This window comes from Giraffa tippelskirchi, chromosome 3 (genome assembly GCF_054371585.1).
Source record: "Giraffa tippelskirchi isolate mGirTip1 chromosome 3, T2T-mGirTip1v1.2.pri, whole genome shotgun sequence".
NCBI lineage: Eukaryota > Metazoa > Chordata > Mammalia > Artiodactyla > Giraffidae > Giraffa > Giraffa tippelskirchi.
The window spans coordinates 21,528,482-21,543,568 of record NC_137277.1 but is presented as its reverse complement, the minus strand read 5'-3'; the positions used below and the strand labels follow the sequence as shown (position 1 = coordinate 21,543,568).

At 41.1% G+C, this 15,087-nt stretch overlaps 1 protein-coding gene across 1 annotated transcript; it reads right to left on the bottom strand.

Annotated features, from left to right (window-relative positions):
* Nucleotides 1-4,908: 4,908 nt before the first annotated feature.
* Nucleotides 4,909-10,456, bottom strand: KRT12 (keratin 12). Its single transcript, XM_081575926.1, has 8 exons — nucleotides 9,872-10,456; nucleotides 9,067-9,149; nucleotides 7,964-8,120; nucleotides 6,948-7,109; nucleotides 6,730-6,855; nucleotides 6,401-6,621; nucleotides 5,481-5,551; nucleotides 4,909-5,006 (listed from the first exon to the last, which is right to left on the bottom strand). Exons 1-8 carry the CDS (start codon nucleotides 10,454-10,456, stop codon nucleotides 4,909-4,911), a joined length of 1,503 nt encoding a protein of 500 aa, XP_081432052.1.
* Nucleotides 10,457-15,087: the final 4,631 nt, after the last annotated feature.

Below are 15,087 nucleotides of genomic sequence, written 5' to 3'. Positions count from 1 at the left end.
CATATCTCAGTCAGTCATTTCAGTCGCTCAGTCGTGTCCGACTCCTTGAGACCTCATGGACTGCAGCACAACAGGCTTCCCTGTCCATCACCAACTCCTGGAGCTTGCTCAAACTCATGTTCATCGAGTCGGTGGTGCCATCCAACTATCTCATCCTCTGTCCCCTTCTTCTCCTGCCTTCAGTCTTTCCCAGCATCAGGGTCTTTTCCAATGAGTCAGTTTTTCGCATCAGGTGGCCAAAGTATTGGAGTTTCAGCTTCAGCATCAGTCCCTCCAATGAATATTCAGGACTGATTCCCTTTAGGATTGACTGATTTGATCTCCTTGCAGTCCAAGGGACTCTCAAGAGTCTTTTCCAACACCACAGTTCAAAAGCATCAATTCTTCAGCACTCAGCTTTCTTTATGGTCCAGCTCTCACATCCACACATGACCACTGGAAAAACCATACATAGCTTTCACTAGATGGACCTTTGTCAGCAAAGTAATGTCTCTACTTTTTAATATGCTGTCTAGGTTGGTCATAACTTTCCTTCCAAGGAGCGAGCGTCTTTTAATTTCAAGACTGCAGTCACCATAGGCAGTGATTTTGGAGCCCCAGAAAATAAGGTCTGTCACTGTTTCCCCATCTATTTGCCGTGAAGTGACGATGGGACTGGATGCTGTGATCTTAGCTTTTTGAATGCTGAGTTTTAAGCCAGTTTTTTCACTCTCCTCTTTCACCCTCATCAAGAGGCTCTTCAGTTCCTCTTGCTTTCTGCCATAAGGGTTGTGTCATCTGCATATCTGAGGTTATTGATATTTCTCCTGGAAATCTTGATTCCAGTTTGTGCTTCATCCAGCCTGGCATTTTGCATGAGGTACTCTGCATGTAAGTTAAATAAGCAGGGTGACAATATATAGCCTTGATGTACTTCTTTCCCAATTTGGAACCAGTCCATTGTTCTATGTCTGGTTCTAACTGTTGCTTCTTGACCTGCATACAGATTTCTCAGGAGGCGAGTAAGGTGATCTGGTATTGCCATCTCTTTAAGAATTTTCCCCAGCTTGCTGTGATCCACACAGTCAAAGGCTTTGGCATAGTCAATAAAGTAGAAGTAGATGTTTTTCTGGAACTCTCTTGCTTTTTCAATGATCCAACAGATGTTGGCAATTTGATCTCTGGTTCCTCTGTCTTTTCTAAATCCAGATTGAACATCTGGAAGTTCTTGGTTCACATACTGTTGAAACATTGCTTGGAGAATTTTGAGCATTGCTTTGCTAGCATGTGACATATCACATATCTCAAGTGGCTTAAAAAGCAGGATTAATTTTTTTAAATCTCATATCCTGAGATTCCAGTAGGTGGCACTCTTACAAAGCCTAAAGACTTCTGTTTTGGCACTCCATGGTTGTTTTCTAGATGAGTCTCTTTCTACTTTCACCTACTTGCAAACCCATTTGTTTTGGATAACTTAAATTCATTTCCCTCTAATTATCAGGGTTATGCATACTGTTTGTTAAGCATTTTAAAACGTTCAAAACAAGAGATATTCTTCAAACCCCTTGATTAATTTCTAAGAGATAACCACTCCAACAATTTAGTATGTACAATATTTTCCAGACCTTTCTCTAGCCCCCCCCCACAATAAGTGCATATAAAAATTAAAATTTACATTAGTAAAAGTTTAGATTTTAAAATAACCATAATGATATGCTTGCCTTTGTTTTCTGATCCTGTACCTGGGTTTTTTCTCATGAGTAGTTTCCCTTTAAGAAAGACCTCTCATTTCTGCAATTCATTAATTGCTGAGTCCAAAAGGACTTTTCCTGTTGGTGTTGAACTAGGGCATGTGGTGCAGTGAATGATGCCTGGACTTTCATGATAAGAATTCTGTGCTAATTGCATTTCTTGGCAGTGAGAGTGGAGTAAGGAGAATTTAAATAATAAGAAACCTAAAGCTTCCTTTGCCAATCGAAGACTATAGAATATTCTAAGATTTTATCTGAGTAGGATTGTGATTTTTGAACTTGTTGGCTGTTCCAGGAGATGTTCACTGTTGGTGTGTTAGCGGGAAATTTTGTGAAATCACTGATTTTTTTTTTAAAGGTAGATTTCCGCCAACCCTCCCACCCCCCCGCCACAGTATTACCTTAAGGGCAGCTAATTTCCCCCAGAATGAGCAATCCAAGAGACAGTCAGACAAAAATGCTTTTGTGACCTAATCTTGGAAGTTATACACTGTCACTTCTTCAGTAGGGCTGCTGTATTCTTTGTGGGAGGGGGCAGGGCTCAGGGGCCTGTGTACTAGGAGGTGAGGCTCCCTGGGGCCATCTTGGAGGAACCACAAGGAGTAATCAACATAGGTGGTTACTTTATCTGTTTACTTCACTGAGGTATAATTGATATCTAACATTATATTAACAGTTTTAGGTATACAATGTAATGATTTAATATTTGTATATATACTGGGAAATGGTGACTGCAATGAGTCTAGTTAACATTCATCCACAGATGGTTACTTTAAAGCCATGAGATTAGATGAGATCACCTAGGGAGTAAGAGTAGAGAGAGAAGATAGCAGGATTAAATCAACATTCAGAGGTCACAAAGAAGAGTCAGAGAAAAAGCCTCCAGGGAGGTGATGCCTTTGGGAGCCCAGTGGAGAAAGTATTTCCAAAAGAAGAGAAGGCTGAGAAACTAAGATAATAGCTAAGAAATGATCACCAGATTTATACTTGTGCAAAACCCGTTTCTCTTTGGAGTCTCACACAATTCAGATGTAGCTGTAAGGAAAACAGGTGTTGTTTAAAACAGTAACTATTTGCAGCCACTTCTGAGTACCAGAAAGTAGCCTCATGTATTACTTGTGGGTGATAGAGCTTGTGCAGGAAAGACCTTTATAATCTCTTTGGGTCTGAACAGTAAGGTTCTCCTAGAATTAGTTCTGGAAGGTGAGGGCTGGAGAGTTGAGTTGCCATCCATAATAAAGGAAGAATGGAGTATCCGAGAACGCTAGCGAATTTAAAAGAAAGTGTGACTTCAGAAAGCTGCATACGGAAGCAAGTCAACTGAGAATGACAAAATAACTAACCTTCCGTGGGCTTTTGCTCCCAGCACTGGAATTCCTCCAGGCCTGTATGACCCTCTTCTCTCCATTCTGCTCCTCTGACACTCCTTGCTCATCAGTTCAGTTCAGTTCAGTCGCTCAGTTGTGTCCGACTCTTTGCGACCCCATGAACTGCAGCACACCAGGCCTCCCTGTCCATCACCAACTCCCGGAGTCCACCCAAACCCATGTCCATCGAGTCAGTGATGCCTTCCAGCCATCTCATCCTTATTATCAGTTCCCCTGGTTTCTCCATAGGATTTTGGTTACACACAAAAAGCAATCATAGGACAAAAATACTGAGTACTTGCTAGGTTCCAGGGATTGTTGTTCCTACTGTTTTATGTACGCTACCTCATTTAATTTCCACAAAGCCACTCCACTATAAGAATAGGAAACTGAGGTGTACAAGAGGTTCACTTATTTGCTATTAAGTATTAAAGTCAGAATTTGAACTCAGTCTGGCTTCAGAGATTTGGCTCTTAATCAGTAAATCTTGCTCATGTTTTCCTTTTAGGGTTTTGAATTTGGCAACTCAGACTGAACCAGACTGAATCACCATCTACTCAGGCTTAGACTTTGGCCACCTTCTGCCCTAGCCAAGAACATGACATCTGTTATTGATTCGTGGGTCTGACCCACCCCAATAGAAACCCCACCCTGGGCCTTGCTAGTGCCAGATAGGAGAAAGGCCATCAAAGCAGTGTGTGTTCATGTCCCTGTGTGCTTTCATACATGCTTCCTCTGTTCCCTTTCTCCCTTCTCTGCCTGGTTGGTTTCTGTATGAAGTATTTGGTTGAGTCGTCACAAATTTTTCTTTTTCCTTCAAGTGTCCTTTGATCTTCTGTCCACCCTGTCTCAGTATATCACCATTCCTGGTAGATGTCTATCTCTGCCCTCAATCTGAACTGTGAGCTTCTCCAGGCAAGGACTATACCTCTGAGTCTCCAGTCTGGCACACTGTGAGGGTTCAATAAGAGTTTCTTGACTGAATGAAAAAAGGTGCTACAAAATGAACAGGACAAATGTTATATCCTGCAGTGAACAATACAGCATTTTTTTTTTGTAACCTTGATGGGCTGATGTAAAAAGGAAAGAACTGTAAGAATCTTTTTTGTTGTTGTTAATTATTCTAATTAAGTGCTTCTTTTCTTTTTCTGATGTGGACCATTTTTAAAGTCGCTTTTGAATTTGTTACATTATTGCTTCTGTTGTTTATGTTCTGGATTTTTGGCCATGAGACATGAGGGATCTTAGCTCCTGACCGGGATCAAACCTGCACCCCCTGCCTTGGAAGGCCAGGGAAGTCCCAAGAATCTTCTTAACTTAATCTCCAGCCTCAACATCTTTAGCTCAGTGTTTATCGACTTCATCAGTAGTATTTCACAAACCTCTCTCTACACCCTTGACTCTATTGTTGGCATCAAGAAGGTACACATTTCACATTATTACCATTTACCTTTTATTAAAATTAACTTTATTAAAACAATACTACTCGATTAAGCTCCTGTGATTAAAAATATGTTCTAGGTCACTAGGAGAAAGTTTATTAAAGGATTACCTCAGGTCCAGAAAGATGTAAGGCAATTTTGATTTGTTATAAAGACCCACATTTCCACAATGATTTGTAATTAAATTTTGTTTTGAAGGCCAAAAAAAAAAAAAAAGACCAGACTCAAAGTGAATAGGGAGTCCAAAGAAAATGAAACAAACAGAAGCAGAGATTGAGCTAATATATCATCTTACTCTAAAAGGAATAATTTCTACTTATAAATTTCTTGTTCCTAAGAAACTAATCATGGGGAAGATCTTGAGAAATTTTACATCAGTTCTTCAATTTCCTGAACTTGGGATGAGACCACCTCACCATTCACCACTTCCTGCACAATTGTCTTGATTTTCCGGGATTTGTTAGGGTCTAAAGATAAAAATGGAATAAAGGGAGCAAAAGTTAGTGCTTCAAATATTCATCTAACATTTGTTGTTTAACTTAGGCTTCTAAATTAGGTATTGACTGATACAGTCCATGAAATTTAAACTTTCAGGTGTGACCTTTGCATTCTAAACAAAATGCATTTATTCAATAAAATGTATTCAGTGTTGTCTTGTGCCAAATGAAAATGGTTTTCTTTTTAAACACTTAAAAAGTGTTTGTGGTTCTCATAATACCTCCTTGTAGAGTAGATTTTTTTTCCTTCCTGAACTTGCTGAAAGTTTTAACCCTGTGCAGACTACTCAAGTTATCTTCAGGAATGCATAAGTATTTTTTCTTGGTTCCAAATACAAATGTACTTTAAATATACACTGCTATATTTAATGAGATCTTACAGTTTTGGTCATTAATAGATGTGATTCTGACTTGTTCTACATGATTCCTAGGGAATCTGCCTACCTTTAGAGGAATCAGTTGATGGTGCTTGAGATGTGGAGGCTGTCACATATGAACTTTCCACCAAAGAGTCACTGTAAAGAAAACAAGGGAGTTGATATCACATGATGCTTTCTGGAAGGAGAAGGAAGAAGGAATTTGCTGTTTGAGCTTTTAAAATGGCCAATGAGAGAAGGTATTCTAAATTTCTTGATTAAGAATGATGCAGTGATGCATCCAGAGAGTAATCAGTTGTGCAGCGTACCTTTGTTTTCAAACCCTGCCTAAAAAGGGCTCTTGAAGTGAAGCCAACTGACAATTAATGGAAGATGCGGTTTCCCAATTTACAATCCTGAATTCTTCCCACCAGCCCGGGCTGCTGTTACTTTTGGAAAGTTCCCTACAGTAGTTTCAAGGTGGTTGCATGGCTGATATTTGATGTGTCATTCTTAACATTAAAATCCGAACTCTACCGGCTGATTGTTCTAATACACGTCTGCGGTATGCCTCTGTCTGTGGTGCCATTTTTCATCCCAGCATTTTATGAACTTTTATCAAGGAAGATAATGGTGACAACACTTTGCAAAGTGTAGAGCATTTAATAAAGCTAAGGCATATTAGACATGTCTGACTCATTCGCGCCGGGGTCTTTGTGACCCCATGGACTGTAGCACACCAGGCTCCTCTGTCCATGGGATTTCCCAAGCAAGAATACTGGAGTAGGTTGCCGTTTCCTCTCCAGGGAATCTTCCCCACTCAGGAATAGAATCTGCATTGAAGGCGATTCTTTACCGCGGAGCCACCTAGGAACCCCTATGTCTTTACCAGATGTGTTCTTTTCTGTCAACTAAAGAACCCTTCCCGATTCTGTTGCCCTTAAACTGCATCTGGTGTCCACTGTCGGTCAGCCATTGAGGTTATTTTCAATCCCAGTGTCTATTCACCCTTGGGCCTCGCCGTCCAGTAGGCGGCGGTAGGTCTCGATTTCCAGCTCCAGGCGGGCCTTGACGTTCAGCAGCCGCTGGTAGTCGGCGCTCTGGCGCTCGGCGTCGGCGCGCACCTGCAGCAGCTGCTCCTCCAGGCTGCCGATGAGCTGCTGCACCTGGGACAGCTGGCTGCAGTAGTCGCCCTCGGTTTCAGCCAGCGAGTCCTCCAGGGATTTCTTCTGCTCGTGGGAGAGAAACGGCACAGACGTAACAATGGAGGGGACCGAAATGCGGAAGGCTGCCAAAGGTCTTACTCATTTGGATGCATCTCTTGGCATGCGCCCTACCGTGGCGAGCTGGGACTGGAGCTCGATCTCCAGGTTTTGAAGCGCGCGCCGCAGGTCGGTGACCTCGCTCTTGCTGGACTGAAGCTGCTCCGTGTTGCTGCTGATCTCCTTCCTGAGCTCCCCGCTCTGCCGCAACAAACAGGGGTGAGGGGACGTGAGTCAGCCCTGCTCCCCTTTAATACAAGTGTATCCACGCCTTTTGTTTTTGTTAGCAGTACCTTTTCAATGAACCAGGCCTCCGCATCCTTCCGGTTCTGCTCAGCAATGGTTTCATACTGCGCCCGCATGTCGTTGAGGAGCCTGGTGAGGTCCACTCCGGGGGCAGCGTCCATTTCTACGCTGACCTGGCCTGGGCCGCCGGCCCGGCAGCTTTGGAGCTCCTGGGGACAGCGGGTGAGAAGAGAGAAGGGGCCCATTGTGACTTTCATGGGCCTCTTCGTCCACAAAAAATAGGAAACGTTACCTTTTACAACTGCGTTGGTTTAAAGACAAACCAGTTAATACAATCTATTCAAACATCTTTTATCTAAACATTAGTAGTTTTCTTCTGATTTTTGAAAGAGCTTAAGATGAGCCCCCAAACTCACTGCGAGTGCTGGGCACTGTGCCTGCCACGTCTGATGGATGAGCTGGCCCTGCTCCTTGGGGCTCCATGGCCTTCACAAGATAGGAAGGCCAGGTGGAATTGGTGCCCCAGGGGCTTTCAACCGCAGCTGCCAAACTGAGGACTGCAGACAGTCCCTGGGTTTGCTCACCAGTTGTACCATAGTCATTGGTTTCCAGTAGAAAGCTCTTTAGGAATCTTGTGCCAGGGTCATGCTTGATTACTGATATACATTGTGGTATATCAGAGTTCCATGTGTGTACTATACTGGGTATAACCAGCTTCTCTAGCATATTTAACAGTATGTATTATTGGTAGACTTTTATTTTTGAACTTTAAAAATACTGTATTTTTGGAACTTCCTTGGTGGTCCTGGGCTTCCAATGCCAGGGGCACAGGTTTGATCAAGGAACTGAAATCCCACATGCCACTTGGTGTGGCCAAAAACCAACCAACCAAAAAAAAACCCCAAACTATATTTTTAAAATCATGAAATCAGGACAATTAAAATTCTGATTGTCCAGTGTATCGTGCATATCTCTTCTAACTCCAGATTTATACATTTGAAATTGTAATTTTTGAATCTGGGAGAAAAAAGCTGCTTAGAGAGCTGTCCTTTCTGGCTCTCACCTCCTCGTGGTTCTTCTTCAGGTAGGCCATCTCCTCATTCAGGGTCTCAACCTGCGTCTCCAGGTCAGCTCTGGCCAGGGTCAGCTCATCCAGTACCCTGCGTAGGCCATTGATGTCAGCCTCCACATTCTGACACAGGGCCAGCTCATTTTCATATCTGAAAATCAAGTGCAAAACAGTCTAGGGAATCCACACACCCCTTTGAATAAGTTCCCTGCCATCCTCAGGGCTACTTTGCAAATAAATCTGGCAGCATTGTAATGAATGATGCTGTTTTTGCTGTTCTAACTTTTTATTTTCCTTTTTTTTTTAAAAAATGATAATTTACTGCTTAGTTGGAGGGAAGTGAAAAAATTATACTTTTCTATCAGCAGTGAACCCCAGCAGCACTGCATCCCAGGCTTACAACTTCACTTCTGGCTGACTGCCCTGGCTATGAACAGTAACAACCCCTCTCCAGGTGGAGTTTCTGATGGAAGCCTAGAAGTGGTTGAAAATAAAATAATCATTTAGTCATCTTGCTTAACTTTTATTCAAGATTTAATTTAAAACATCGATATTCCTTTAGTAACTTGTACTAGGTTTCAGGATCATCACCCAATCAACATCTTGTGTGGAAATTCTGTGGAGCAAACAGGACCTTAGGATTTTTCTCCTTATATCTGAGGGGAGGGGGTGGTGTAGAAAGGAGGAAGGGATATAAAAATAAGTGCATGGTTAATATTTTAGTTGTATGTGTCATCAGGAAAAAGATCATTTTATTTAACTCCCAGGCACAAACATTATTAATTCATTTTGATGCATGGAAGATTGAGGTTTAGGACGCTGGTGGAATTATCTTGGCACATGATGAGTCAATAGCAAATGTCAGATATGGTAATCCACAGCCCTGGGTTTAAGCAACTTATAATTAAGGACATGTAATATGAATCTATTGAATCTAGATACTTTCTAGAATGACCAGTGTAAATTTACCAAAACATATGTGGAACCTGTGAACTGAAGAAGGCTTGAAATATTTGCCATCAATGAAGGAAAGAAAATAGAAAGTAAGAAGAAATGCTGGGACATGTCAGGTATCATTAGTCATTTATCCTACTCACTTCATTCTGAAGTCATCAGCAGCCAGTCTTGCATTGTCGATCTGCAAGATGAGCTGGGCATTTGCGATGTTGGCAGAAATGATCTGGCAAAACAGGGAAGACATACAAAGTGAGGTCATCAAATACTAGTGTTTTGCAAATATATCTTTGGCAGGAAAATTTTAGGTGATGTTAAAGTGCTATTTTATGAAGAGTATAAAGCAGCTTAACTTTTTAAAAGAGGATATATGTGGAGAATCTTACTTAAAAATTAAGAAACATACCTATCCCACAGAAAGGTAGTGGGAATACAGTCATTTTATGATAAATGATAAAATGAAACTATGGGCTTCCCTAGAAGTTCAGTTGGTAAAGAATCCACCTGCAATGCTGGAGACCCCAGTTTGATTCCTGGGTCGGGAAGATTCCCTGGAGAAGGGATAGGCTATCCACTCCAGTATTCTTGAGCTTCCCCGGTGGCTCAGATGGTAAAGAATCTGCCTGCAGTGCAGGAGACCCCGGTTCGATCCCTGGGCTTGGAAGATCCCCTGGAGGAGTGCATGGCAACTCACTCAAGTATTCTTGCCTGGAGAATCCCCATGGACAGAGGAGCCTGGAGGACTATAGTCCATGGGGTTGCAAAGAGTTGGACACGACTGAGTGACTAAGCACAGCCTAAATATCTTGAGATGAGAATTTACTCCAAATACAGTTGAATGGAAAAATATCTAAGTTTTAGGTGATTTATCACTGTAAAATCTTGAAATAGAAAAAAGGAAAGTAAAAAATAATTCCCAAAGCCCCTCGAAAGAAACCATTTTGTTACCTTATTCCTGAGGTCTTCAATCAATGGATAATATTTACTGTAATCATTCTGTGACCCGGGGTCTCCAGTCCCAGAGCCTCGTGTTTCATACCATTCTCGAATTTTGGTTTCTAGATCAGTATTAGCCTCCTCTAGAGCTCGAACTTTATCCAGATAGGAAGCCAATCTGTCGTTAAGATTTTTCATGGTTTCCTTTTCTGATCCAGAAATAAGGCCTCCATCGATGCCAGAGAGACTCCCTAGAGAGCCCCCTCCTGAGCTTCCTCCGAATCCAATCCCCAGGCCTCCAAAGCCCCCTCCCCCAGCTCCTCCATAACCAGCACCCAGTCCTCCTGCAAAGGAACTTCCACAGGCACCACCGAAGACAGAACTAGAACCAAAGCCAGAACTAGAACCAAAGCCAGAGCTAGAACCAAACGTAGAAGTGGCAGAAAAGCCTCCCCCAGAGTTGCCTCCGAAGCCAAAGGCACTGCCCCCGTAGCCACTTCCAATGCTTGCGGCAGACATGCCCCTGGCTCTGCCCAGGGTCCCACTCTGGGAGGACAGCCACTGAGGCAGCCCAGAGGCGCGCATAGAGAGGGACATGGTGCTGCTGGAGGGACCTATAGCTCAGGAGGGTGCAGTGTCAGCAAGGCAGGAAGGCTAACCTTTTATAGGTCTCTGAATGGGTGTTGCCTTGGAAAGTTCACTCCATCCAAAATATAGTGGCCCCCCTTTTTTGGCCAGCTTAACAAGAAAATGATTTGTGCATATTGACAATTCACTGGTATAGAAATAATTGAGTAATTTTCCCCATTACATATTTGTGATAGAAGAAATCTGGGTGGAGTGCAGATAGGTTGTCATAAAGAATTTTTCTTCTCCAAATTATTCTGTTGCTCGCCTTCTCTGCACTGTGCAGTGTCTTATGCATAGCGGGAAAGCAGTGAGTGATTGCTGAGTGGGTAAATTAATGAATACTTCTTCCTAAACCTTAAGCTTCGTAAAGTTCTTCCCTCATATCTCCTGTTTATTTCCTTTTGAAAACTCAGTATGAACCATCTGATCATGATCTAGTCTATCTTCTAAAAGAATACAGTTTCAGAAACTGTTGTAAAATTCACTGGGAGAAATGGGGAAAAAATGCATTTCCCAGATTGATACTGGAATTTGAGTTTCCAAGGATTTAAAAATCTTGTCATTAGGTTGTTGCATTTTTTTTCTGATTCAATAAGAAGACCTCTTAAACATTGAAAATAGTTTTTTTTTAAATCTTTTTACTGCACTCCATTGGATCTTAGTTCCTCTTAGTTCCTTGACACTGGAAGCATGATGTCTTAACCACTGGACCACTGGGGAATTCCCTGAAAAATGCTATTTTTGAGTAGAATATGATACTAGTAATATTTCCAGCAGATTTTCCTTTATTAGTATATAACCCAGTTGCTCTTTTTGTTATTGAAATTGTATCAATGCTCATACATTCAACCCCAGGACCCCCAAATATCCAGATATTGTCTGAATATTATCTGGCTCTGACTCCAACCTCTCTGAAGTTAAGGTTCTTCAATTCTGTGAAGACTCCTGTGAACAGCTGGATCTACCTGTGCCCACTAGTTTATTTGGGGGCAAATCAGAGGGTTTCCACTTGAAGTCCATGTCAGACCTCTAGAGGGAACACCCAATGTCAATTCTCACAAATGGAAGGATCTTGTGACCCTCCTTATACTTTCCTAGGGAAAGGGATTGATGAACTCAAAGTGAAATCCTACTACAACTTCCTTTTACATTTTTATAGGAGAGACATATGCCAAAGGACATATTTTCTCCCAACCTAGACACATCACAAAGAGCAAGCTAGTGGGATGCCTAAATAAAGGATTTTTTAAGCAAGAAATTTGCAGAAATTGCGTGTTCTCCTTCACAATAGATATAGAAAGGATGCAGCAGTCCAAAGCAGACTCAGCTTGCAGAGAAGGGCCATCATCCAGCCATTTGTTTCATTTCTTGAGAGAATGGAAACTTGTTAAGTTGAAATGTCAGGGGTCCTAGTTTCACACGGAGATTTTTACCAAGAATTTCATTCATCTATGTTACCAGCACTTTCTCCGAGCTTGTCTTTTTGGAATCATTAGTAGTTATTGTATACTTACGATGTTCTAGACAATGGGCAGGTAAACTATAGACATTTTTAACCTTCATGGCAACCTCTTAGGGTGGTAAATTTTATCCCATTTTATAGATGAGCAGTCTGAGGGTGAGGATGTTAAGTGGCTTATTTAAGACCACACAGCCAGGAGATAACCAAGACAGGATCTGGGGCTGCAGATAGATAGACAACACAACCCTCCCTCTAACAGTGAAAACAAAAAGGACAGAGGGTCACTCTGACCCCCAAATTGTGAAACTAGGTTTCTGCCCTGCCCACCAACCGGGAGTTTTAGTTCCTTTTCAAAACTGAACTTCATTTCTCAGTGTTTAGCATGAGTCCCAGCGATTTACTCTTTAAGGTTTGCAAGAAATGGCATCACACATGAAATCCTGCAAACCTATAGGCAAAAGTGTTTTTACTTACACTTTTTGAAATGTAACCACATCTCCAGAGATCTTATGAAGTACTAGTTAAGTGACAGCCCCCCAAGACAGAGTGATTCCATTTTTTTGGCCCTGGAAATGAAAGCAAATATTACTTGCTTACAGAGTCAGAAGGAATGTGCCAAATTCTGAGCTATAACTTAGTGATATCACATAATATGGAAATATGATTAACTTGAATTTTTGAACTTGGAAACAATTTTGTGCTGAAATGTATACTTTCTAAATCTCATGCCTATATGTAAAATTTAAATAATCTGGTTCAATGTATAACATTGTTTACACATACACCTTTGTATTTTTATACATATTATTTATTATCCTAGACTGAAAGCTTCTCAGGTGAGGACAATATCTAATTCATTCTTTATCCTGAATCTTAGCCTAGTGTTTGCTAAACTTCATTCTTGCATACTTGGAGTTATTGCACTTGAAAGAACTTAATCCTTAATATATTTGAATCTGTCATTTAAAATTTATTTCACTTGAAAAAGACTTTGCTCTAATTTACTGGTATGCTTTGACCAAGATTTATTCTGAATCCAATTGTGAATGGGGAGCAACTTCAGAAGTGGAAAAGAGAAATATTTCTTCTTCAGTGGATTTTTCTTTTTTTTTTTGTAGGGGGCAGAGAGGGCTAAGTTAAATAATTAGGCCTCTATTTTAGAGAATTTTTTTTCTTTGGCTACACAGTATAGCATGTGGGGTCAAGGGTTTCCTGACCAGGGATCAAACCCACATCCCCTGCATTGGCAGTGGAGAGTCTCAACCACTAGACCATTAGGGAAGTTCATATTTTAGAGTTTTTAGAAGTACAAGTAACTTTTCTGACAGCTGGAAAAATATAGGAAGGTGGAAATGTATAAAATGGGGTTGTTGGCAAAACGAGGCACAGGGGAAAATGACTACAACCAGGGTGAACTGTTCAAAAGAATTATGTCTCCATTTTTTGGTAGAGTTTAGGGAATATTCAACATAAGAACTATTATTGACGTGGCATTTGTAAATCTTTAGATTTTATTAAGTAGAACGTGTGCTCATCTTATGTCAGATTGGTTAGTTTCCTAGTCTTTGACTGCAGAATTTCCTCCTGAGTTGTTTCTCTTAAAGACAGAGCTTTCACTTTGTGCAATTCGCGGATCACTTGGTCCGTTAACAGCTTTTCTTTTTTTGATCCATAACACCTTTTCTTTTTTGCTTTGAGTAACATTTTATCCTATCAGTGAGTGAAAGAATATTGAATTACTGATATAGAATGCTGTGCTTTTGAGATGAGGATGAACAAGAATCCTAGTGGTCACAACTGAGGTTGATTTCTGGACTTTAGAGCTCAGTGGTTCTCAAAAGCAGGGGAGGATTGTATGTGGTAAAAAAGAGAAGTAGGAAGATAAAATAATACCCTGGTAAGGTGAATTTTGGAAGTGAGTGTAGGAGAGAAAAGGGAAATTAAAAAATAGAGATCACTGAAAATGAAAGTTGCTCAGTCATTTTCATCTCTTTGTGACCCCATGGACTATACTGTCCGTGGAATTCTCTTGGCCAGAATACTGGAGTGGGTAAGCAGTTCCCTTCTCCAGGGGATCTTCCCAACCCAGCGATAGAACCCAGGTCTCCCATGTTGCAGGCAGATTCTTTACCGTCTGAGCCACGAGGGAAGCCCAAGAATACTGGAGTGGGAAGCCTGTCCCTTCTCCAGGGGATCTTCCTGATCTAGGAATCAATCCAGGATCTCCTGTCCTGCAGGCAGATTCTTTACCAGCTGAGCTACCAGAGAAGCCCAATGCCTTAAGTTGGAATTGTTATTTGAGGGTGTAATCAGGTACCTGAGACCACTCCCAAGTGAGTGAGAGTGAGAGCAGATGGTATCCTCAGGTAAAGTTTTGATTTTATATCATTTCATTTTTTTCTTCTTTTTATATGTTGTAAAGACTCTGTGTGGAAATAATTCCCAAAGCCCAGGAAAAAAAGTTCTCTCCACCCTAACTTCACCTCTAGGGATTCTCTCTGTGTTGGATAGCTTCATGTCTGCACTGATGATTTCATATAAAGTCACAAAACACATTGATGATAATTCTAATGTGTGATAAAGAGACCTGTATTTACCGACTACGAACCTACTCTGGATCTGTATGCCTGTCAGAAATAGGATTGTCCTGTTCTGGTTCTTAGCTCCTGTAAGAAGTATATAGGTAGATACAGAGATTAATGCTTAACTTTCACACAGTTGCTACTGGTAGAACTGGAGGTAGAACCACCTGGTTCCACGAGTATGTATGGTCTCATCTACTTTCTTTGAAAGATTACTTGGAAGAAACTCGAGTTAGACCAAAGGGCAATGATTGATCTTCATTTTTTATGATAGGAAATTGAGTAAAAAATAATAGTCCCACCTCTTTTTTAACAAAGCATCAGTATTGTCATATGACAATGGCCATGCCTAGTGAATTTCAAAAGCATCTCCTGTAAGTTTTTTATTAATTAGACTCACAATGTCAGATATTTGTATGTTAGAGCTTCAGACTCTTCTGGAATGTGTCTCAGGATGTGAAAAAGAATTCACTTCTAAATATTCTTAACATCTTTAAAAGTAATTTACTAACTAAAGTGACTTGGAAGGAAATTAAGAAATGAGAAAGAAACCT